Source organism: Drosophila novamexicana, unplaced genomic scaffold (genome assembly GCF_003285875.2).
Source record: "Drosophila novamexicana strain 15010-1031.04,08,12 unplaced genomic scaffold, DnovRS2.1 tig00000108-arrow-pilon, whole genome shotgun sequence".
NCBI classification, from domain to species: Eukaryota; Metazoa; Arthropoda; class Insecta; order Diptera; family Drosophilidae; genus Drosophila; species Drosophila novamexicana.
Window position 1 is genome coordinate 1,510,820 of NW_020824772.1, and position 27,102 is coordinate 1,537,921.

Below are 27,102 nucleotides of genomic sequence, written 5' to 3' on the forward strand. Positions count from 1 at the left end.
TATATGTGCGGGCACTTGACTAGACAAACTATAGGCCCTATGGCATATGTGCATACATACGATATTATTGAAAATAAAGAAAAATATTTTTGGGACGCTTTTATTTCCCCCTTTTAAACGCGATGCAACGTTTCCGGCCACAATATCCGTGTTTGCGTTGGAAACTTGTGTGTTAACTGAAAATGTTGGGAAAAACATTTTGCTTCCGTTAGAAATTGTCGAGTTTTCTATTTTGTATGCAGCCATACAACCGTTAGCCACAAGTTCAACCTGCCAGTTGCCTGCTTTATAGTTTAGTTTTAATTTTTCTCTTCGCCGCATGCTATAATATTTATTGTTGTTGTTGCAATGTTGCTGCTTTACCATGCGCATAATTAATTAACATTTTAATAATTGCTATGCTTTTCTATTTTCTATGTTTTGCAGGTTTCCAATTGTGTGTGTCCAAAACTTTGACTGGCCATATCCGCCGGAAGCACCTTAACGGGCCAGAACAAGTGCAAAGCCCCTGAACTGAACTGAACCAAACTGAGCTCCACTGAGCCCAGCTGAGCTCTCTATAGCTACCCAAATGTCAGACTAAACAATCGATACATTGGGCAAGACTTTGTGGCAATTATCAACATGTCATTGGGTAAGTACTGGGCAATCAATTTTTTATACCCTGTAACCATAAAATGGCTAACACATGTACTATAAGCATAAACTAATCAAATTATTCAAGATTTCTTTTGAATAATAATGCGCAGATGCGCTGATACTACAATTTTGAAAATGTCTGTATAATCAGATAGATCTATGCTAAGTCGGATACTAAAAAACTGCACAGATATAGATTAGAGATTCTGCTCTATGAAAAATAAAAAAAAATCTAATATTATCTATATATAAAATATATTTTTTTTGGCTTGTATCTCCTAGTATTCTCTAGGGTATTATCTCCAACAACGTGGGACTATAAATTTGAAAGCTAAATATACTTTATTAACAAAAGACCACAGGTGTTTCTTAAGCATATATGAGTGTGCATATGTCTATAATTTGCGTATATTATTTATATTTAAAATGATAAACAAATATTTTATTTATACATTTAATGCGGCAATAGCAACAATTATAAAACTTTTATTTTTGAATCAGATGCTAATCTCTGAAGTCAAATGTTTCCACTTTTTCTGGATTTTTAAATTTTGTAAATAAAATGTTTTTTTTTCTATAAATATATTATTTTTAATAAAATGTTTTATTAACTCTATGCAAAGAGCCAAATAAACACCTGTAAAATGACATGCATAGCTGCACATTACATGTAAACGATTAGGAAATGGAACTCTAGGCAAGGCAAAGAGCACCTTCTCCCTACAGGGCATGCCTTGAGTTCCATTGGAGCATGCCCCATTAGCAGAAGGTTTTTCCAATCGAACCTTAGGCAAGGCATACAGCTCCTTCTCCTTATGGGGCATGCTCTAATGCCTTTTTTGCTTTGCACCTTCTCTTTCGGGGCAATGGGTAGCATTGCATTGGAGCATGCCCAGTGCATGGCATAAACATGACAAAAACATAAACCCGCTCACGCCTCGCACAGAATTTGACACCAAATCGAGTGCACATAAGTGGTTAGGCTGGGCATTTGTCCATTTCCATAGCAACAACACGCAGCAATAGCTAATGAGTATTTAACCTAGGAACAAAACTACTGTTAAAGTGCACGACAACTGTAACATGTACATTGGCAATTTCCCAGAACGCCAACGCATTTATCTTGGACACATAGTACGACTCCTACCCATATTCGGAGCAGGAGCGACGCCAACGATTAGTCCGAGAGCAGCCCACTGAAATTTTGATCGAATTGAAGCCAGCAACAACAACAACAACAACAGCAACAAACATAACAAACAATGGGCGTACTTTAAACATGCAAAGATTGTGTACTAGGCACGCCTTGGTCTGGAGACCCCAATGCCACCTAAAGAAAACTGCAAAGTGCGGCATTTTCCCAGCGCCGCAAATGATGCGTAGTCAACTGAGACGCCAGTTGTTTAGGCAGTTGCCTGGGAAAAAACAACTGAAAAGAATTGCTATCTTTGGCAATACGAATATTAAATACCCTTAAAGAGGTATTCATTTCCGATTGATTGTTTCTATGGAAGCTTTATAATAGAGTAGTTCGATTTGATAGGGCTTCGCAGTTATGTTGGGAGAAAGGTAAAACCTTGAAGTCGTAGAGCTTGCGGTGCATATATTTAGATATTTTGAAAAACAAAGGAATGTTCCTTGCTATACTGATTAAATCATTTAATCAATATATGTCGGGCATGGTCCAGCTATCTTGTAAAACAAAAATAATCTTCTCTTCCACCGATTGTTGCCAGCTGTTTGATATAGTTCTCCGTTAGGAGCTTGTTATTATCGAGCTCTACGATTATATATTTTTCGAACAAGATAAGTCAGACCATGTAGGCTATATGATTTAGTGCTGGAATTGATCGAAGCGATTCCGACAATATAACGCCTGAATTTTACATATCAACCGGCAGTTAGACGTGACTATATCTAAGCGACTATTGAAACTGATTAAGGTCATCTTGTGTGTGACAAAACTGTAAAGCCCAGTGCAAGGGTATGAGAAACTGCTCGATCTAGAAGTATCTGCCTAGTGTGGCACTTATCCAATAGATACGCAGCGCCCAGACACAGTTGCAGACACAGTGCGATCAATTCTGACTCACTGACAGACAGACATTGTGGCGAGGTCAGCCATCAATTTGTGAACAACTGCCAGCACGATTAACTATAATAATAATGCATAATAATAATTAAAATAATAACAATAATAATGCCATGCAATAATTAAAGGACAGCTTGCGATAATAAATAACAAATCAAATGTCGAGCAGGCATCTAATTAGTCAGATTTTTGTGGCATGTACAAGCGATTGTTATCGCATGGCCTGAACTGTGCGGCATGTTCCCCCCCCGCCTACCTAGGCCCAAGCGCATGTCCAGCATCAGCTACAGCCGCGCAGTTGCCACAGTTGAATACTATTTTGTTTTTATTTATGTTGACTAGAATAAATAATCACAGAGCTGATATGGGAAATGGCGCAATTAAAACACAAAACTCGCGCGTCGCACGCACTCAGCCAGAGACACAGATACAGTTGCACATACAGATACACACACAGATACAGATACAGATACAAATACATAGACAGTTGCAGATACATCGCTATTAGCTGTATAGAGCCACTCGTCCAACCCTCGTCCACCCTTTGTCCGTCTGTCAAAGAGCCTGCCAGGCAGTCTCCTCTGCCTTCCCCGGTCGCCTCTGTTCCCCCTCGGACCGCATTCAGAAATTTATATAAATAGTTTGTCGTCATTGTCGTTGACGCTATGTAAAATCATTCATTAAATCCGCATTGAATTTCATTCATTCGCGCTTTTTAATTGCACTCATTGAGCAGATCTGCGCGATTCGGTCCAGTGTTTAGCATTGCCCATTCACAGTGGTGACAGTGGTGGCCCCTAACTCATTCACAATAGTCGCAGCTACGATAAAGCTAACAGTTCTTTGACTTTACTCAATCACTTTATATGACATATTCCAAGCCAAAGCTCGATTGCATTATTTAAATTGTTTTAGGCGTTGGTATTAAGATTAAGATCAGGGAAAAACTACAATTGGAGCTACAAAGATCCCTTTCTTAAACTGACTTTATCATAATTCCTAAAGAAGAAGGAATGTGGGACTTTAACATTTGTAATTACCTCAAGATATTGCTTGCTTGCAATTTGAAAGGAAATGCTGTGGTGTTTGAAAATATAGTAACATTTATTATTGAAAAACCGTGACATGAACACGATTGACTCTTTACTTTTGAAGCAAATGTGAGGCAGGTATCCACTTAATGAAATATTCTTAACCGTATTATGAACTTTACCAAAACCTACATATTAAGCTTACTGTAGCTAGTTCTATAAGTTTCGTTAAGACATCGATCGATTAGCCGAAAAGATACACAGTTTTCGTGTCACGAAAGGCAACGCGTAGAGCGCTTAACTCCATTCGATAGCATCTTATTTCCAATAGCTTCTAAAGAAATTCTTGTATATGGTAAAAATTCTTTACAGCTTGACCCCAATCAAACTTTTAAACATTCATTAACAGATCTACCTGTGCACATATAGATTAGATATCTATCTAAGGAGAGATTTATATTCTTAGATTTGGTGAATCCTCAGTTGATTTTTTTTCTTTTTTGGGAAACCTACTCAATGTATAATTAACTTTTAAACAATGCCTGACGTAAATAATTAAAAATCCATACACAAATTTCTCTCACGGGCATTTCGTGAATATGAGAATATGAATATGGCCAACTGAGTCAGCTTTCTGGCCAATTCGATCGGCTGTTGGTTGTGCGTAATGCACCTTAAATATTAATTTAATGTTTTGTAAATATTTACGCAAATTAATTGTTGCTTGTGCGTGCAACACTCATTGCTGCTGCTGCTGCTGCTGCAATTGGCAAGGCCTTTGTTTTGCCCGGGGCCGACAAAGAGAGAAAGAGGCCAGAGAACAGCAAGAGAAGACGAGACAATCGAAGTGCCGTCTCCACAATTGGCAGCTGGCAGCGGCCAACGATAAAGAAATCTATCAGAGAAATGTGGACCAGTGGCCCCAATTGGACTCGAATGCTGTCTCATTGCCAATGATGACGTCACAGCGCCGATCTGCTGTGGACTTAATGCCAATTTCCATGACAGCTGCTCAATTGTGAGAGGCTAGAATAAGAGGCAACGAGCTCTTTAAAGTGCATCACAATTGTAAATGGCATGAAAGTCGTTAAATGCAATTATTCGTGGATGGCTGATGTCTCAATTTGGTTTTTGTTTTTCTCCGAAATATTGGCAATTACTCTGCGTGGCACTTAGACAGCGCGTTTTTAGCCTAGATAAATATATGGCCCAGCATAAATCAAGACAATCCCATTCCCAGACATGACTTCATATATTTTCTAAAAATATATACACGACAGACATTAGACTCTGGGGCTCTCATCTGCTGCAAATGATTCTTCATAATTGAATTACACGGCCAGGGACAATCGCGTAAACATTTTAATTATACACCTCATAATCATTTGCTTGAGTGGGAGTACCAGAATGTAGAATTTAAAGCAGCAGTTGGGGAGTTGACAGACGCACTGCTTCAGGCACAACCAGAGCCAGATCCTGGCTAGCTGAGTGAAAACTTGATCAAGTTTCTGAAACGAAAATGAAATTCAACGACGCATGTCTATGTCTTGTGTTCTTCGGGAGTGTGTGGGCTGGGACATAGATCAACGACTCCTTCACATTCCCAGGTCCAGAAATTTTAATTTTGACAGCCATAAGGAAATGTTGCACATTGTCGCTAGTTTAAGTACATATTTTTGCAGAAGGGAACAAATTTCAAATAAAATAATGCATGTACAATAAGTTGGTTTTAAAAGAGAAACTCCAAAGAAACTAAATCTAAAATAAATATATATTAGAGGGGTCTTTCTCTTAATAATATTTGTGATTAGGAACGAGAAAGTAAGGACATCTTCGACACACCGAAGACTTAATACACTTTTAGACATTTCCCTTTTGCAGATATGTGAGATAATTGATATAAGAACCCAACCGATCTTTCGAAATCTAAACAATCTATTATTATAATGATTTGTAATTCATAATTGCCCTTAGATATTCAGGGAGCACTAAGAGAATCTTTTTTTCTACTAATGAAATGTATATTAGAGACATTATCTGGACTCCGACGTATCTGTTACACTTAATTTCAAAATGTATCCTCAAATAGTATGCGACAAAGAGTCTGCTCCATTTGATAGCCAGCCACAGCAAGTGTGTGTGCATGTGTGCGTGTGTGTGTGTTGCCCCTGATCCGATCTCATGTTACAAGTGCAGTCAAAGCTAAATAAATCAAATTTTGAAGTGTGATCTTGTTGGTAGAAACAGCGACAAAAAAACAAGAAAGAAAACTATAGAATTCGACGCTAAGTGCAAAGCGTAACAAGATCAACAACATCATTAGAAGCATCAACAGGGAACTTGGGACTGTCCTCTCGATTGGGGAGTTTGTAATTAATGCGCCACTGATACTCTGGGGTATGCCAATTGACATTTAACATCAACCTGTGGTTGGCCACAGCGCACAGGCGGAGCCGGAGATCGGCACCGAGGTGGAGTCGAACGGAATCGGAGACGGACATGGACACGGGCACATTTCAGGTTTATAAAATTTATACGAAAGCAGTGAAGCAACTGCGCAGAAAGTCAGCAGAATGCCAGCCCCTGCCCTGCCCCGTCCCCAGCCTTATGCAAGCGACAAAAATATGCCCAAAAAAAGAAAAAGACACGCGCTCCACAGGGGACGCTGGCTGGGATCAGGGGCTTGTTCGGGGTCTCCATCTTCGTCTCCGGCACGGGCTCGTAATGGAGTTTTGCGCAGCCTCAACCTTCGGCTGCTTTTTTTTGGTTTACACGGAAGACAACACTGCCAGTTGTCTATTTTTTGTTTTTTCTGTTGTTTTGCTTTTTCCGTGTCATGTGCGCATTTCCATTAAGAAAATAATTAACATTTGTTTGTTGCCCAGGCCCAGGCCCCTGATGCACCCAGCGAATGAGTGACTGGTCCAGGAATGAAATCTGTTGAGCAGATGTCTTGCGGCTGCTGCTGCTACTCGCCCGTTGGCTTTGCTTGTGCCGAGTCCTGTTTATATTGCATTTGGAGATTTATGAATGCAATTTCTGCACCTATCGAGTAACTATTCGGCTCATCAATGGCTTGAATATTGGCCAGGCCTTATGCCCCGTAAAGTTGTTTTGATTTTATGCAAATGTACTTAATAGGCAGTTGGAAGCAATAATAATCGCATAAGGGGTATAAAATCCTGATCAGCAAAGTCGATCCAGCTTTGCCCGTCTACTTGACTGTCTGTCCTTCCGTCCCTAAGAATGCGTCAATCTCAGAAACTGTAAGAGCTAGAGACTTGAAAGGTATGTAGGTAGGCTTTCCCATTGCTCAGGCAGATCAAGATTATTATTTCTAATGATCGAATGATCGCTCCGTTTACACGATATCAATAGACATATTATGTTTTTCGAAAAGAGCTAGACCCTAATTTACAGAATAGATTCATACATTTCACTTAAAGCACATTTATCCTCTGAAAAAAAGACCACATCTCGGCGCTGTATATAGGGTAGCCGCTAGTCGATCACTCTTAGTTAAGCAAATGGGCATTTGATTTGGCATCATGTCAACCGCAACAAAGATCATAAAAGTGTTTATTTGATTTCTATTTTGATTGCACTCTCTCGACACCCAACAAAGCGACACACAGAGCAACCGCCTACGTAGGACCTCAATATCAGGTAGTAAAAATCGCTTTCACACTTCGGTATTGAGCGAATTGGCTCTTACCTTTCGCTCACAGCCAGTTTTCCCAAATTTTCATTACACTTCCTGATCACATCCCTATTGATCTGTTGCTTGTGTGTGCGTTTATGACTTTTTGGACATTTCCGTTGTGGATTTTATTCGAGTGGCCCTTGGATCATTGGCATGGCTCACACGTGCTCTGAGCCACGCGGAAGTGTTGAAGTTTTTCTTTCCTTTTTTTTTGAAGATATTATATATCCTTGATCACATCCTGGCCTGGCATGCCGCTTACACTTGGCAACTTGTTTTCATTGCCAGCGATCCTTAAGCTGGCTCGGATTGGGTTCGGTTAGGTTCGGATCGGTTTCGTTTCAGTTTTCATGGCACTTCACATCCGCAGCATCCGAAAAGTGTTAGAACTGAAACTATTTGAGCTATTTGCCTTGCTTTTGAGGCTGTTGTTTTTATAGCAATTGTTGTTGGTACATCCGCTTGCTGCTCTGAAGTTCTTGCCGCGTGGGCGGAACTCAACAAAAATTTGTACATTTTAATGGCTTTCTCTGTGTTTTTGTATGGCCAACTAAAATAACACTTTCAAATGCACATTTTAATGATTTTTAAAGCATTCGAATTATGGCTCTACATTTTATGGGGCTGGCTCTCTGTAAAAATAACTCAATATTAATACCAGAAAAATACCAAACAATTGTGTGGTCTCTCGATGGCGTTTTCTATATAAAAAAAGTATGAAAGAAAACAACACAAAAAATGCATGCAAATGCATTCTGTTTTCTATTTTCATTTCCAAGGAAGACGGGCACCTGCAACAGCCTGGCGTGCGCACAATTTTTCTACAACTATTGTTTGGGGGAAAATCAAAAATAATAATAATAATCATAATAATCATAATGGGGCTCGTCGTCGCCAAACTTCCGGGCAAGCTGACGTTGTGCTGCGTTTTATTTTTATATTTTTTTTTGTTCGTTACGGTTAGGTTTGCCCTGGGCTGCCTGGTTTGCCCTGGGCTGCCTTTGGGGTTAAATCATAAAAAAAGTCGAAAATAATAAACAAAAATTTTCAATTGAACGTGAAGGAAAACTCGTATTGCGCATAAAATGACTCAAAATACAAAACGTGGACTGTGCCGTCGGGGCTTGGGGTTGGCACTCGCCAGCTGGATCGAGGGCGTGGGTGCTGCGGGGGGAGTGTACTGTACTGCACTCTCAGCTGCCAACTGACTACGCGGAATTCTAATGAAAATAGCTGAGTAAATATGAGTACGTTCTGCTGTGGACCTGGCCAAATGCTCACACACAAGTGAAATAATTCAAATAGGAATAATAAATAAAACATTGCGTGTAATTACTCGTATATGGCAAATGACATCGAGTCTTTCTTCAGCCGTTGGCCACTGTCCCGAGGAAACTCAGTTCCCGAGGAAACGCTTTCCCGCGCAATCGATAGCCCAGCTAACAATTGGCAGCATTATGAATTCTCAGTTGTGAGTTTCCTCTTATTTCTTGTTTTTATTATTTTTTCTTTATTGCGTGCAGTCAAACACTTCTTTTTTTTATAGAATTATAAATTCTATATTTATGCAATTACTTGCCATATATGTGTATCATTAGTGCGCTTATTGCGCTATAATAGCCCGTTCCAAGTGGTTTAATATGTACTTGGAAAAGCCATAATTGTTTTACGAGTATCTGTGGCACAGTTCAAATAGTAAGACATAAAGATATGCATATATATATATATATATGTTATACTACAGGCAATCCTAGACCTCCATTTGTCACGCAGACAATTGCATTTTTCGAGAACAAAAATTGCATGAGCAAGATTTTTGAAAATGCCTTTGAAGCTGATCGAATAAAAATGTCTACTTCCACTAAGATCCTACAGCCTTGAATACATATACCATATTATTTATTAATGTATCCTGGCTAAAGCTGACAATTCCAAATGTTAATTTGCTCTAAATATACGAACAAAGCTTTATCTACATTTATAATAATAAATTTAATACAGTTCACATTGGATCGATCAGAAAAAAGCTCCTGACTGATTAATTTTAGACATATATATTTTTTTAGGATTCTAAAAGAAAAATAGGAGAAAAACTGATTCTTTTTTATGAAAAAGGAGTTTTTTTTTTTTTGTTTAGAAAAATGTATCGCCGGCCCCGAAAATGTCCGAAAATGTTGATCCTTGTAAGTCTGTAAGGTCTCTGACAATCATATAGTATATATATATTCCAGATCAGCGTCAACAGTCGAGTATATATAGTCGTGTCCGTCTATACACCTGTTTGTCTATCGTCTTGAGACTAAGCATAGGCCGGATCGGACCACTATATAAAAGAATAGAATGATCGGAAAAGAAGATTCGTGTAAGAAAACCCTTTTTGTTTTTCAAGATATCCTGACCATACTCTCCATTTATAATTTTCACTATGCTGCTCGAATATTTACCATGTCTTTTAAACAACGTACCACTATATCATATTGCTAACATAGGAACGATCATTCGAAAAGTAGGTCTTATAAGTCAAAATATTCTGTTTTGCAACTAATCTCACATAACTGCAGAACCGTATGGCAAATGCCTGCAAGGGTATTAAATCTTCGACGTGCCTCACTTTCTTACTTAAATGACCTTGATTGGTTGAATTTGATTGCCATGAAGCACATTTAATGCGTAATTTAAGTCATATATGTGCCCGTAAATGGTTGATACAAAATATATTATTCTATTATAATTTTTGATTTCCTCGTTCCCAAAATTGTATGATTGCCTTCCAAATAAGAGCTCGATACAAACGTTCTATTTTTGGCCCAATGCATTTGTGGTACTGCAACAAAGGTGAATCACTTCGTAATATGTAAAACCAAAACTGACCCAAGAGAACTATAAGAACAGAGACACCATCAAAGTGATTAACCTGTCAACGCCATAGAACAATCAGCGAGTGCTCCCAAATGGTGTCTAGAGGCGGAGCTGCCTATGCGGAAGGGTTGCTGTCGCTGTGCTCCAGTTTAGGTAGCAGTTGAGCGTCTACAGATTTACGACTAGAAACGGGGCAAGGCGAGGCTTACAGAATGCAATGGCAATTCCTATGCCGCACTCAAGAACCAAACAGAGTCAAAGTGCGTGCAGGCGAAGACAACAACTTGACATTTATGTGCAGGCAAATGCAATTGTATAAGTGCAAGTACTAGATGCACATTTCAAGATCATTTGCATCCACAAGCGACTGTTGGCACACACCACACACACACACAGAGAGAGAGAGAGAGAGACACACACACACTCACACACTTGCCCCTGGAGAGGCCGAGCAACAATTTGGGCTGAGTGCGCACTCAAGGCGCAAGCCTCTTCGCCCGGGTCCGTCCGTTTCTACATTTTATGAACTACGAAATGTGCAATTTCTACGCAGCGACCGACTTTTTACGAGTTTTCCATAGGTCCCAATGTGCGTTGCATCTGCCACATTCGTTGGCCCAGTCCCAGTCCCAGTCCCAGTCCACTTCAGAAATTCCGCCGTCTGCCACATGGAGTCGCTCTGGAGTCACAGCTTTGGTCGTGCCTTCCCTTAATTATTGTGCCGGGTCGTATGTTTCCTATTCCCTGTCTCATGGACATTTTCAATGCGCCCGTCTAACAAATTTTTAATGTGCATACCTCAGATGTTGGCCTTTGATGATCGCTCGACTCTCTATTCTTTCCCCCGAACTTTTTGCATTCTCGTATTTGTCGTCTTTTTGCATCGCCTTTTATTATGGTTGTCTATTTTGGCCGGAAAATTTCATTGATTGCCACTTGGCCATGCGACTCTTGTTAACAGCGAGGGGAATATGCCAAATGCTCAGCTGGAAAGATCATAGGATTATGCCCGAACCAGATATACTTTATAGTTCAAAGGATTATGCGCCAGAGATACATTGTGGAGTAGAGTACTTTCTCAAAATTATTCGAATTCATGGTCTTTTTAAAAAAATATTTATCTGGATGCTCAAAAAACTCTTATAAGAGGTGAATGCAGTTGTCTTGGGAGACTTGACAATATGCCCAAAATTCTTCAACTTAGGCATAAAATGCTGAAAAGTATTAATAATATATTTGTATCATGGTTATTTCTAGTCATTTCTAAGACAATATTGTGTTTTTTGTAGGAAATCGTCTTAGTTGTGTCTGGTTTTTAATCTAGAAAAATTCCAAACTGAAAATGTAAGAATAAGTTCCCTGCTTAGAGGACAAACAACTGGAATAAAAACCCACTCGAAAATCCTTTGTCCTCTGACAGCAGAGACAAATTCAAACTTTGACCCTGATAAGACACGATGCATACAAAACTACCTCTGTACTTACGTATGGTTGTAGCATTAGTTGATATGTTGTTGTTGTTGTTGTTGCTGTTGTTGTTGTCGGTACGAGTGCTCTTACCTATCGGAACTCATCAAATATGCGCGACGAGCGCAAGACAAAACGTTCCTTGCATTTATGGGATGAGAACGGCTGTGGGTATGGGAGTAGGGAGTACGTTGGGATAGTTGGGAAACAAAAATCATGCGCAAGAGCCAACAGTATTTTGATCATGCGAAAAACGCACGCAAACGAAAACATGCGCAGGTACAACAACAACAATGTTGCTGGAAAAGTGAGCTCGCCTCATGTTGAGTTTTTCCTTGCGCACTCGAGTGGCCAAGCAGAGTGCCAGCGGCAGCGGCAGCGGCAGCAGCAGCAGCAGAACAGCAGTAAGTGGGTGCAATATGTTAACCATATTTAAACACTGATCCCGCATGCGTATGTGCATGTGCATGTGTGCGTGCGCGTGTGCATGTGCGTGTGTGTTGCGTGCTGTGCGTGTGCGAGGGAGAGGCACTCACTCTCAATGCTGCAGAGCCAGAAGAAGCGCAAGGCAAACACAGAAAATAACCAAAGCGGCGAGGGATTCTCTATGGCAGCGGCCGTGGACGCGGCAGCGACGCGTCAACGACGACGCCGGCGTCGACGCCGACGCTGACGGCTCAAGTGTTTTGTTCTCGTTGAAGTTTTAGAATTTATTCCGTTTCGGGAATTCAATGCAAACGCACGCGCAGCGCTTTGAGTAAATCAAAGAGACAACAACAACAACAACAATTTTGTGCCCGTTACAATTTGAATGTATTTGGCGCGCTTTCGAAATAAAATCAATCAAACTGACAATTGCGCACAATCTGCGCAGTGAAACCAAAAGGGTTTTAATAATTTCTTGTGATTTATCGTTTGCCATTTTTGGCACTGTGCAACGCAGACTTCGTCTGTGTGTGTGTGTGTACGTGTGTGTTCAAGTCTTTTGGCGCGTGCGCATGCGCAACCAGTGAAAGTGCAGCTACGAACGCCCTCTCGCTTTCCAACAACAATGAAAATGCATCATAAATTGCATTTGTGAATAGACAGCAAAACAATCGTGCACAGATTGTCCAAGTTATCGAACGAACTTAAAGCGACTCAGCTTGACACGATCTCAAGATGTTTCTCACTATGGATAATACAAACGCCTTCTTCTCAGGTAAATATAAAATATAATAGAAAAAAGTGCGAAGATAAGGCATATGAGCTTAAGCTTTCAAGGTTCAACTAACAAAACTGTGAGGGTTAAAACAAATTAAAAAATCCTAAATAAAAGTTAAGGCTCAGTTCATTTAAGAAAAATTGGTTGGGTATATTATGTTAAAATGGACAGTAAATTAAAATTGGTTAATGTAAAATTATTCAGGGAATCATTTTCAGTTTTTTTTTTAAATTATAAATTTTGATTGAACGAATATTAAAATATACAAAATATATATATATAATTATAAGGAATTTGTTGCTAAAAGTTCATTTAGTTATATTATGTTTACAAGCCAAAAATGCTTAGTAAAAATATTCATAACTTTTTCTCGAATCCTTGGCCTACATTCATAATTATACTTTTATAGTAAAAACTTTCCCAATTTATATTCTACAGCAATATAAATAATAACATATAATTTTGCAGAACTTATGGTAATATATTCTATAGCAATGTAAATAATAAGACATTATTATTGAATTTGACTATTCGTAGTTGTATAAGAAACTAACCTGTGGAAAGTACAGCTCCATAGAAATCAAACTTAAATGTTATATTTGATTTTGTTTAATTTTAGACAATCCGTGTTATTTCAATGATGCCAAATCGCCGCGCACGCCGGACTCACAGTCATCCGGCAGGGGCTTCTCGATATTCAAGCGCCGGAACTCAAAGGGCAGCAGTCCACGACCGGCATTGGCCGCCAATCCGGAACAGATGCGTCTCATCACATCGGCCAATCTGGATACGACAGCAACGATGGCCTTTGGCAGCCCGCGCGGCAGTTTCAACTCTCTGGGCGGTTTCTCACAAGTGAGTTTTCCGTCCATAAAATTCCAATTTATCTTGTCCGATCTGCACAACTTCCTGTATGCTGTTTCTCTTACTCCCCCACCCCCGCCCCCCCTCACTCACTTTCCCTTTCTCTCTAATAACATTCTTCTACTGTTTACCGAATCCACAGCAATCGTTTGAACTGCAGCCGTTGATGTATTGCCAGCGCTCATCCAATTCGCAATCGGAGTCGTTTCGCGAAAGACTCGGCTCCTGCAATGAGACGCACAGCTCCCAGTGCCCTGGAGGCGGCGCCGAACACGACGAGGTCTTCAATGCAAGGTGAGTGATCTGGGGCGTGTGCCCGTTGACAGGATGCAGCTGTTGACAGTTTGCCAAACTGTTCCCCATTACCATACCCCATGCCCCCTGTGCCCAGCCCATTCCCATGCCCTCAGCTTAACATTGACTGTGCTAATCGTGCGTACTTTGCTCTGCTTTCATCTGGCCTCATCTACAGCAAATCCCAGCGCCATCACACGCTGCCAAGCGGCGGCACACGTCGTCACTCGTTCGGCAACTGGGCACAGCAGCCCCCGCAGCAGCAGCAGCAGCAGCGCCAGTTCAACACATCCGCATCCACATGCACATCGCCATCGATTGGACCCAGCTCGCCGGATGAGGTGCCCAGCATGCTGGCCCCGCGTCCCCCCGTGCTATCGCCGAACAAATTTCGCGGCTCATCCTATCGTCGAAGAGGTGAGTGAGCCAAAAATATTACAAAATATGCAATCACAAAAATATTGTCAACTGATGCCAAGGGGCGGAAATAAGTGCACGGTATTTCTTGAGATTCTTTATATAATTATATAAGTTCGACTTCTTTAATTTGTGTTTGGCACTTTACAAGAGATCTATTGACCCACGAAGCATCCTTAGTATGCTTAAGAGATATGTGAGAGTTTTTTTCGAAAAATAAGTCGAGTATTTGAGTATGTTTTTATAAAACTAGAAGAACAAGGTACTTTCCTTTAATTAACATATTATTTTTATGTGCTTAGGCACAGTTATCTATGGAATTTATTGAATTGTAAGATATATTATGCATTTTAAAAAATACTCAAAAGATATAGGTTTATTTTCTAGAAAAAATCGTAATATTTCTTTGACTTCCTTGTTTTTTAAATTATAGAAATTGTAATTTTATTCAATCCATAAGATCTGTTGACCCATAAGATATGTGTTTATACGCTAAAAGAAATTCTAAAGCTCCAAGGCCATAGAGGCAAAGATTTCTATCATAGAAATAAGTCTTACAAAAGCCTCTGCTGACTTCCAATTTTGCTTCGACAACTTATGAGAATATTCCTTTGCTTATATTTAGGTTTTCAAGTTTTGCACATTTAAGTACATTTTATTTGTTCAACTCTAAGAGAAACAAGCTGGCAACTAGAATAGGGTATCTATGGCTATAAATACCGTTTGCAATGTGAGACTAATTGCATTAATATTAGTTCATGCTGAAAAAGTTTTAAATATATATTTAAATAGAAATTCCATTTTCTGGCCTCGTTTCACGTTCGCATTTTTTTTGCACTTTGGCGGCTGTCAGCTTGACGGGGCCGATCCCGAGAAACGCGCTCTGACTCTGTGCATCACGTTTGCATATTAAGCGCTGGTCCGCACCCGAAACCCCGACCCCGACCCCGCCCCGTCCACCGCCAACAAATGCTCCGCCTTCACCTCCTGGTGCTGGCTTGTGCAGGCGCCACGGGTCTGGTCTCTGACGCTTTAACAACATTTAAATGTTTACGCAAGTGATAATTGTACATGTTGAATTGTTGTTGTTGTTGTTCCTGTTGTTGTTGTTGTTGTTGGTTTTGTTGCTGTTAGTGGCCATTGTCGCCAGTGTGTCGCCAGAGTTGGCTTTGTTTTGAGGCGTAATGAGCCGCTGTTCCATCCCAGCTGACGTCTCGCTTCTGGCCCGGCTTGACATTGACAGTCGCTGTCGCCTCATTGTGATGTATGCCACCGAAATGTGTAGCTGCATGCCTGATTGCCCCGCAGCCAGGGGCTCAAGCAAACTTGCATCTCTGACGACTCTGCGCCGTTAAAGTCACAACTTTATGGTTTATGAGACGCTCAGGACTACACGCCGGCAAACTTATTTATAGCCAACCAGCCATATGCGCCTTCAAGGCTGCCATTGACAGGGAATTGACAGCCCAGCATAGCCACTTGAAGGAATACTTGAGCACAAGCCGAAAAGATTATCAACTCAATTTTGGAGCAAATAGCTCTTCAAAGCACTTGCTGTTAACAATAATTAGATATTGAGTGGGGTGAAAGGCAACTCGATCGATTAGATAACAAACAAAACAAATTGTTTGCACTTGAATTTCTTGATTTACATAAGTTATGACAAAAGTTATAACAATTAAAATGAAAATATATTGAATAATATCAGAATATGTGAGCACAATTTAGAATTTGAGTCAATATGTAAAAAAAATCCGTTCTAATAAATATAAGAAAGCTGATCAAGTAAGACTGAAGACAATTTCTGAGCGGCAAAGCTTCTAGTTTAAGTCTAATAAACGTATAGGCAAGCAAAAATTTCCACAAAACTATTCTTTATATATACGATATATATATATATATATATATAGATACATTTGTGGCTATTCAATAAACAAAAGTTCTAGTCACGCAAAATGATGAGCTGCATTTGATGAAGCTAACGGCAACGCAGTGCGGACAGGCCCCACGCATAGAGAAATTATGGCCGGGTGTCCATTTATGAAGTACAACTGGACAATTGCAATTTCTATGCCAGTTTGTCACATTGAGCGCACCGGCAATTGACACACTTGCAGTCGCAGCTTTTAGCACCTAAATTTACGGCAGAAACAAAAGCAAAAACAAAGCAACAACAAATTGTTTTTTATCAATTTCCCCCATTGGCTGTGCCATATTTGTGCAGGCAGTTCAAATTCAAAAAACGAGTTCATAATTTTCAAATGTTCAGCTATCAAACGGCAATATGCAAATGAGATAAACATTGGCACAAGTTCTTTCTCTCTGTATGTGTGTGTGTGTGTGTGTGTGTGCGTGTGTGTGTGTGTGGGGCACACATTTCCGGCAAAGTGCAGTTGCAGTTGCATTTTGCTGTTTAGACTCTCCAATTGTCGGAATATGTTGACTCTGTGCAACATGGCGGATGCGCAACCTGCGCGCAAAAGGCAAACATCAACATCAACAACAACAACAACAAAATGACAAGAGTCAATAAACGAATCGTAGCGAGCGGCTGCCCTCCAGTGGGTGTGGCAGCCGTGACAAGCAGAAACATAAATTGAAAATTTGCACAATTGTCAATAAGTCCCGGGAGGCGAGAGGTGAGAGGCGTTATTGTTGGCCAACAGGAACTTTGCATAATTGTTGGCTGTTGACTGTTTGGCTTTTGTGGCCAAGTATGCGAGTGTGTGTGTGTGTGTGTTCTTCAAACGTGTTAATGGCACGGAAGCGTGAACTCCGCACATGCACTCGAAACAAACGGGCAACTGTTTTGCATATGGCGCGTGCCAGGCAAACATTTGGCCAAATTTGGCTAAAATGCTTTTGGCCAATTGTGCATACAAATACAAACAACATACACAGACGCACATCAAAGCAGCCATAAGTAAACAGTTGGCAAAATGGGCTGGGGGGAGGGGCGGTAGTGTGCCATATATCAGTTTATGGACTGTTTTTAATTGCTCGACTGCAACTGTGGCAGGTGATTTGGGGTCAAACGTCAGAAACGCGACTGCAATGCGTTGCACTTGTTTATGAGTGAGTGCCACAAGCAGAAGCACAAGCGTGGCATGTGCAGCCTGTTGTACTCAATTCTCAGAACATCTGCTCATCAGATTACACACACAGACACAAAGCAAAGACAAGCCGCCTTTGTGGCAGCCAATCTGCAGCTGCCACCATTTTAGCTGCTGCTGCTGCTGCTGGGGTTCAATACTCTGGCTAGAGGTCTGCATGGCCATAACCCTGCGCACTGCATAACAAGCAGTAAGAGAAATCCTATTGCCGCGACGGGGGGAAGGGGCAAAATGCAGACTTTGCTGAATTTCCTTGACCGGCAGCCTTAGACATCGCATATCCAGTTGCCCGCACTCGAGCCCCAACACCTGTTGCATTCATAAATAATATACCAAAAAAAGAATCTCAGATTAAAGCATGCTTAATTTACATAATTTTGGGCCCGCCTGGAGGTCTGCCGAGGATAACATAACAAGCATGCTTACATTTTGCTCACGTCCCAATGTGAAGTTTCCTTTTTTTGTTTTTGTTTTTGTTTTTTCCATTTTATTTTTCTTCATTTTTCTTTAGCTGACTATTTTTAAACGTTTTCTCACATGTGCAGTTGGAGGCAGACGCACAGTGGTGCCAGGCTTATGTAAATTTGTCAAATTTATTTGAGAAAAAACGGCAGGAAACTTGTTTTGGTAAATAAGAATTCTAGGTGTGTGTCTCAAACAGAAAAAGATTAAGTAGTAGCAATAGTATTGGATTATTATCTCCCACTTTTTTCTTTATCCTTTTTTCTATATCTATATCTATATATTTCTCTGATTTTATCTTGTCATATTCCAAATTTTGGGCCTAATCCTTTTAATAGAAAATAATATGCAAAATATTTTAATAGTTCTATTGTTCTTTCTCTCTCTCACTTTCTATCTATCTATCTCTATCTCTCTTTCCCTTTCTTCATCTTTTACTATTACTACTAGTTCATATAGGTTCTAATTATAGTTCGTATAGTTCTCACTAATTATAGTTCATATAGGTTCATATAGGCTTATTAAATTTGAAGAGTTCAGCTGAAATGCAAGGATGATATCTTCATAATATCTTCCTCTTCCGCTCCCTCCTACCTAATGATAAAAAATACTGAGAAGTGCAGATGTCTTTGTTTATATCTTCCTTTAACCATTCTATCAGAACAATTAGAAGCCCAGCTCAAAGCTCTGCATATTTTGCCTCAATTTATATGCTAAGATATATATATATATATATATATATATGTTTATATATATATATTTCATTTCACATTTAAATTGATATTATTTATAGCGACTGGCTGCTGCCCTTGTCTGCAGTTTCTGTCACTGCCATTTAAATCAAAATATATACATATTTATTTATTTACTTATGCGCATGCAAAGAGCCTGTCCTGCTGCTTTAGGCGATTCCTAACTGTTTTCAGCGTCTTGGGACGCATTTGGCCAGAGAATCACGCAACTGGCGAATCTGAACAAGCTGGCTAAATAAAATAGGCAAAACATGGGCTCTGTTGGCCACTTAAAATGCCATAATTCCGTTTATAGCCTGGCTCGAACTGGGATACGAACTCGGTAGCTCGCACTTAAAATGGAGATCGTGTAAATTAAACGTCACAAACACGTACAACAACAACAACAACAACAATAACAACAACAACAGCAACAACAACAACTTCAACAACAACATGAAGAGCCAACGTTGAGTTTTATTATTTTATAATCTTTTTAATGCATTATTTATTGAGAGAGAGAAACGCTGAGATACAGAGCGTATGTTAGAGTGGGTGACTCTCTCACTCGCTCTCGCTCTCTCTCTCCCTTTCTTTCTCTCTCTCTCTCTGGCTTTGGCGACACATCGATTGCTCATTATTATTCTTGGCATTCAAATTGTTTTGGCGGCCCAAGCCGAGCTCAGCCGACAGCTTTAGCCAGCTCCCGTCCGCCAGTTGAAGTTGAAGGACTGTGGCAACTTGACGTTCCGCATGCGCACTTAACTTGCCTGAAGCGCCAGTGCCAGTGCCACAGAGCTACAAGTGTGTGTGTATGTGTGTGTGTTTACGTGTGTTTTACGTACTGCAATGTGTCTTTGAAGTGTGCTCGAACAGCCACTCGATATAGTTCAATAGTCGTACTCGATGCCAGGCAGCCAAAATGTTGCTCAAAATTGAAGATATTGAAATGGAGACGTTCTGCTGCGGTGAGTACACGTAGAGTCGAGACCCCACGTAAAGAAATTGGAAAAACACTTGGATCGCAATTGCCTGCTCCGATTATTTGGTGAAGTGCACTTGAAATTCTGTACGCCTAGAAAAAACATTAGCAATCCATTACTGAAGAAAAAAAATCATTTGCCTAAAATTCGAAAATGAAAGCACGTATTCCATAAGGAAAATCAAAGCAAATGCCGTCGCTTGGCCAACAAGAAAAAGGGTTCGTTTTTCAAAAGGTTTTACATTTGTTTTTTTCACACGTCAGTCTAGAATTTTTTTGGTTGCTTGTTGTGTAATTAAAGGATTTCAATTTCCGTTCAATTGACAGCCGAAGCATGTGCTCAATTTCCGTGTACGTGCGGGAGCTCTAAAATTATTACATTCTAATCCTGCAAAACAAAGCAGCACGTGTGTGTGTGTGCGTGCTTGTGCTTGTGTGTGTGTGCCAGACAGACGCTTCAGCAGATGATTGGGGGCAGCAGCACTCGAAAATAGAGCACAGATTGAATTTCCGCTGAAGCTGCGCCATTTAAATCGTCTAGACTAGGTTTTTGTTTTTTAATTAATAACAAAAGTAAGAAGTAAAAAAAAAAACAGATGAAAGCAAAGCAGCAGAGGGGTCGCCGGCAGAGCCAGACATTCAAACCGGGGGCATCCTTTTGCAGCCGACGAGGGGGCCCCGTGCAGCTCAGCTGCTACCCCAAACCAGATGTGCATCAGCTCCAGGCAAGAAGAAGAGCAGCTAAGCGGCAGCAGCGCGTGCTCTCGGCTAGGCTTCAAAATTGTTATATGTATGTATATTTGTTTTTTTTTTTCAGTGCTTTTTGTTGTTGCCGTTGTGGTTGTTGTTATTTTGTGACGGCCGCGTGCCGACGTCAAAGCAAAATAGATGTATAAAAATAGCAAAAAGCAGGCAGCAATTATAATTGAAAGGGCTGTGCGTGATGCAAATGCTGAGGAGTAACGCAAGCAAGCGCTCGCTGGGGCAAGTGCGAGGGCTGGGCAGGGGCGCAGGCGCAGCGTCTAGTGGCTCGCAAATGTGGCAGGTGCCGTTGAATGCAGCGCAAGATATGAGCATAAACATGAACAGCATGCGTGTATGCAAGTATTTATGTGCTTGTATATGCAACTGTAGGCAAAAACAACAATAACAGCAACTGCGACAATAACAGAAAGTAACGTACAATTTGCAGCTGCAGCGACGCTGGCAGCGACGCACGCACCGGAAATCGCTCATAGAAGGCAGCAGCAGCGGCAGCAGCAGCAGCGGCAGCAGCAGCAGCGGCGGCAGTGAAAGCATAAATGAAAACTGTATGCATGTTGCTCTCTATGTGTGTCCATGCGTGTGAGTGTGTGCGTGTCGCAGCAGAGATGTATGCAGCTCGTGCTGTTTTGAAAGCTCGTGCTGTAAAAAGATACCATCTCCTGCATATATCACTATTGACACATCAAACACGCTTTAGCATATAATTGACCTATTCGTGTTTGTCTTTTTTAACTCACTTTCGGACTCACGCGTGCATCTCTAGTGTGCAGCATAAATTGCCTGCAGGAAACGCCGCCACACACACACACACGCAAGCACGTGCAAAGCAGTCTCTCTCCCTCACGCTTACTCGCAAGTCACAGTCGAAAATGTGTATACGCAGCATCGCACTTTTTTTCTCTTTTAATGCTCCCCCTCTCTCTCTCTCTCTCTCTTGGTTTCTCTTGGCACGGCTTTAATAAACGGAAATGAAAAATTTGAGTTGATTATTGTCAAGTTGTTGTCGCTGTTTTTGTTTCATTTTTTATATGCGCGTCATAAAAAAAATGAAACAAAACAACAAAAATATAAAAATCGAAAAAATGCGACACTGCGCCAAGTGCTTAGTTGAAAGAAATGCAAAAATGCGGGCTTTTTTAGTGCTTTAACTACTTAAACGTATTTAACAGCATAATTTTACTCACGCCAATTAACCTTGCAAGATTTCGATTAAAATTAAAGACAGAAAGAGAATGGTAGAGAAAGAGAGAGAGCACAGTATGTTTTAACTGCTACAAAAAAATGCGCATAACTAACAAAATCAAATATTTCGAGTGGAAGCATTATGTTAAATTCTCCAACGGAATATTTATGGCTTGATTTCTGGCTGAGTTGCATCTCAGCTCTAATATTTGTTTGGATGACATGTCCCATTTAAATTTATGACGACATTTATTAGCATGCAGAGCGCATAGATCTGTGAAATGGCCGCCAAAGTGACACAAATGCATCCCCCACTCCCGCCGCCGCGTTTCGGATGCATTTCCCCAAAAACAGCAAAACATCAAATAAATAACTAAAAAAGAATGAAAAGTTATGCACACGCACACGCACACGCACACCTTTCAAATGCAACAGATTTGAAATGTTTGATGAAGTGTTTGACAAAGTTGTCGCCTGCCACCCTCCCGAAATTCCAGCACAGTGCGGCCACGGCCACAGATGGGGTGGAAAAGATGGAATATGCAAGATGAGAAACTCGTGCTAAGACCACAAACGTTGCATTTTACACGATCATTTAGAGTTTCCTCATAATATTTCTGTTGAGAAATGACGATTTCCTCTCGTCGGATTTTTTTTTTTTTTTAACCAAAAATTGAGTTCGTCTTGACACATGGGGGAAGACATTTGACACCTGCCGCACAATTATTCAGCGCCCCTAACTAGTACCGGGAATCAACAGTTCAAAATAGCTCGTGACTTAAAAATAGGCACTAAAAAGAGTTGCCTGTTGAATTGTTTTTATATGAAATGCAGACACCAGATAAACATGTGGGATTTAGTATGCAATGTGTGCGTGTATGTGTGTGTGTGTGTGTGAGTGTGTGTGTGGGAGCCTTTTGCTGTCTGGCATTCGCTTTCCCCCCTCTATGTACATGTCCAGCCCCAGCCCTTTTATGACAGCTACAGCAATAACAACAAAAAATAACAAAACATTAATGTCAAAAACATCAAAAAATAAAAAAAAAAAACTCATTCAGACATCCCGAATCGGAATCGGAGTTGGAGTTGGAGTTGGAGTCGGAGTCGTAGTCGAACTCAGAGTCAATTGCCTGAGAGCCGACAGACCTCCAAAGTTGTTTACAGTAAATATTGCATTAAAATGCAACGCGCATGGACTATGACAGGGCCATAGGACTCTAGACTAAACTAACTGGTTAATTCACAGTTTGAGCAACATCAGAGTACATTTCTGCAGTTCAGCCATAATGGACATGGACTTCGGCTTTGTTTTATGAACTCTGTCAGCCAACTGCTCTGCTATTAAATGCAGTTCATGCAGTTTCTTATTGTTGCATGTCAAAGATCGGGTTGTTTCACATGGGCTGCTATAAAATTTATAACTCAGCAGCGAGATATGTTTATAGGAACTTCTTGGTCAGCGCCATAGTTCAGCAGATGCCTCAAGTTGCGGCATACAGCGTGTAAATGAACTTCTGAACTCCTTCCCTCGATTGTTCGATATTTTTCCTCTTTGTTTTTTCGTGCTTAGGAAAATATTTCATGCCTCATATGCACAGTGCACGCCAGGGCAGAATTTGAAATAGTTGTTTATGTTCGCTTTTAGTTGGGAAAAACTGTTCAAGCGAACTCTTTCAGATGCACACACACTTTTTATGATGTGTTTTTAAATGTTTTCATTATGAGCCCGTTTCACTAAGCAAATAAATTTTTAATTAACTGGGTCAAATTGTTCAGTTTTGTTATGCTTATGCACCAGAGCACAGCAACTATGTGAGGGTAAAGAAAGTTCTGGTTAATATTTAGGACTTGGATAATATACGAGTGCATACAATGGATAATTTGAGTCATCAACAGACTCCATTAATATTGAGATCTATTAAGTATATGAATCTGTTTGGCAAGGCTGCAAACGGGGCTAGAATCGATCTGGTTCAAACCAATTCAGGAGCTGGTTCGAACCAACGACCATCTGATCTGTAGCATTATTCGAGCCGTGGTACAGCCCCAACGCTCGACCCCAATCAAACTACGCACTGATTGAAACCACATGAATTCAACTCAGGGCCGGCTCGATGCAGGCGCATTCATCGGCAGCCGAAACCAATGCAATGTCATTTATAATCGTTGTGACCGATTTGTGACCCCTCCTAATGCCCGTACACGCGAGCCTAACCGATGTCCAGCAACGTTTCCACCAATTCTCACAGCAACATGACGAGAGACATTGAGAGAAATATGCGAGATTGAGTGCAATTTACAAATTTAATGAACATTCAACTAGCTGAGGGCTAAATTGTACTATTAGACGACCTGTGGGCGGGAACTGTTGCTTGTGGGGGGGACTCGAGCCTAAGCCTAAAGATAATAAAACAAAACTAAATCTGATACGATTGGAGCTCCAAATCCATAACGTTTTAATTCATAAAATTCTCTTCGTCAACGAAGTAAAAGCTTAATTGAGCATAAGAATTCACAAATCTCGGGCGGAAGTCAACAATTAACCAAACCAAAACTGAAACAGTTTTAATCAAGTGGCCTCAAATTAAAAGATGCGCTCATAATTAAGTTACAGTTGACATAATTAAATGATAATTGTTATGCTCGCACGAACACACAACAAAAAAAAAAAAACAACCACATTAAAAAGAGATGCACGCATCTGAACGAGAAAGAGACGGCAATACACGTATTCTTTATTTTGTATGCACATTTGAGTTATAACCAAACTCAGTCGTATATATATATACATATATATATATATATTGTTATTTTTGGTTGGGGGGAGGGTTAATTTGTGTATCGTCCGGTTCCCGGTTCTGTTCCATTGCGATCCGCCTCGTGGCCGCAGTCCATTTAATCCCGCATTATTTGTTCATTTTCGTTGATTTATGTCTTGCTAAAATGTCACACAGCGCTGGCATTTATTCAAATTGTCAAAAAAAAAAAAACAAAAACAAAATAACACACACAAGTAAATACAATACTACAGTTCTTGGGCACCCCTCATAAAAGTCCAGCGGAACAAAAGTATCTTTCTATAGAAATAAGCTCAATGAATTATATAGTTTTTGGAATTTTGTGTACATTTGTGTTCTTCGAAATGATACCGAGTGACATTAGAGGATCCCAACACTGTGCTGGGGAGTAGTTTAGATGAGTTCAAACTAAGCTAATACCTTGATCACATTGTAAATTCTGTAGTACCAATGACACTTGCTTAAAATCAAACCAAACATTCTGATTAATCTTATAAAAAGTAATATAAAATAGCCAGGGCTGCAACATTGTAAATTGTGTAGTTCCAATTACAGGGGCCTAAAATTTAACTGAAAATTGTGATTAATCTTGAAAAGCCAGGGCTGCAACACTTTCTGCTTTCTCACTTCACTTTCACTTTCTCACTTTCCAATGACACTTGCTTAAAACTAGTCAAAGATTATGATGAATCTTTAAACAAAAAATCCAGATTTGAGCCAAACCAACTCAAACTTTGCTTGAGAATTTTATGCTATTTAAAAATGATCATAAATAATTTGGTGCCTACAGATTGCATTAATTCAAGAATATTTGCAAAGATGCAAATTTTTAATAAATATCAAATCCGATCAAATATTAAAATATATACGCCTTATAATGGAACAAAATTTTGAAAAATATATATAAATATAATATATAAGTACCGGACTGACGAATCCAAGACTCCTTAAGACAGAGAATTGGTTTGCATCGTAAACTGAAAAGTTGCAAATTTTCTTGGGGGTTGCTTTGAAAAGAAAAACCTTACGTTCTAAAAGCTATTGTTCTCTCGCTTTAGTTACGTATACTTATTATATGAATGTTTGCCTTTCAGCTGGTAACATTAGGCGGAATATCTCTTTGCTCTCCGCATTTAACCCCATCTTCTTGCCTTGTCCCGATCAAACCAAATCAAACCCGTTCCAAGCTCGCCCACTAGCTGGCGCCAGTCAGCCAGGCAAAACGCGTTATTTTAATCAATTAATTAAAACTAGACTCGTAAGCCTAGCTAATCAGTGGCTAGTCGCAGCCCTGGACGGCCCGAGCAGACTCTTGCAATCGCATGCGCTTCCAGTTCCATTTGCGATGCCGAAACGACAATTAGCGCTGCGTGCGAGCTTTGCGCCGCATAATTAGTATTGCAAATAATTTAACTATAGTATACTAAGTACTAGCAACAATTATTCGAACCGAGCCAACATGGCGGCCGTCAAGCGGAGCTGCAGCCTCTTTGGCAGCTGTGTCTTGGGCCGCAAATCGAACTCCGATAACTGCGAGTACGTGGACATGAGTAAGTCAATAAAATGGATGGATGCGAGCTGTGAGATGCTCGAGCTCGTTAACAGATGCAGCTGCACCATTAAAAAAGCATCGATCAAAGAGCCAAAAAAAAATCAAAAGAAATTATGAAATTTTTGCAAATTGCTGCGGCAAGTACATTTAAAAAACAAAGAGTGTGTGTGTGTGTGTGATCGTGAAACAAAGGGTCGCATTTTACTTAGCAATTGCCTTGGCGACTGTTTAACAATTGCCAGATGTTGGCGTCGACTCTTGCCGCTGAAATATTGCCCACATTACGGCCGGAGAGTCTGGCAAAGAGCTCAACTTCAACATTCAGTTCGTGAGCTCTGTGCAACTGCCGCAAACTGTCGCCTGTGTCCATGTAATTGAGTGATAAATTTCAATGCAACAGCTTTTGCCTCAACTTGCAACAAAATCAAAATTGCAAACTTGCAAACTTCAAAACAAAACTCATTAAAACGCAGCAAGCAGCAGCAGCAGCCGCAGCCGCAGGCAGAGGAGCAAGTTTTGGCCATGGCCATTAATCAAACAAATCACAAAAGACAAACAACTTTTTGTCAGGCTCAGAAACTGTCGGCACATAGAAACGAGACTCAAAGCCAGGCAATTTTCGAGTTAATTATGTTGTCATGCGTTTAGAAAAACAGCCCAAAATAAAAGTTGCAACAATATTTATTGGTATGTGTGTGCGTGTGTATGCAAATGTGTTAGCAGCAACAAATAAAAACATTGCAGTCTGGCTGACACCGACTGGGCAATACTCTGTTCGAAATATAATTATCTCACAAATCAGACAGGGAGCACTTGCTTTGGCGAAAGAAAAACTTTAGTATTGGTTTTTAAGCTGTGACTTTCGTAAAAGGCGGGCATGGGCGTGACCATAACACTTTTCACACGCTCGTAGCCTCACATATTTTCGGAATCATGCTCTAAAATTG

At 40.3% G+C, this 27,102-nt stretch overlaps 1 protein-coding gene across 2 annotated transcripts in view; it reads left to right on the forward strand.

Moving 5' to 3' along the window:
• Positions 1-27,102, forward strand: part of LOC115771952 (phosphoinositide 3-kinase adapter protein 1) — a 42,035-nt gene that overhangs the window by 8,021 nt on the left and 6,912 nt on the right. The window contains exons 2-5 of one of the 2 annotated variants that reach the window (XM_030717857.1): positions 427-634; positions 13,615-13,850; positions 14,002-14,153; positions 14,332-14,570. In XM_030717857.1, the coding sequence (XP_030573717.1) occupies positions 625-634; positions 13,615-13,850; positions 14,002-14,153; positions 14,332-14,570 (637 nt within the window). In that variant the 5' untranslated portion in view covers positions 427-624. Of the gene's footprint in view, positions 1-426; positions 635-12,923; positions 12,993-13,614; positions 13,851-14,001; positions 14,154-14,331; positions 14,571-27,102 lie in introns of those variants that run through there. The other variant, XM_030717856.1, reaches the window with a different exon arrangement.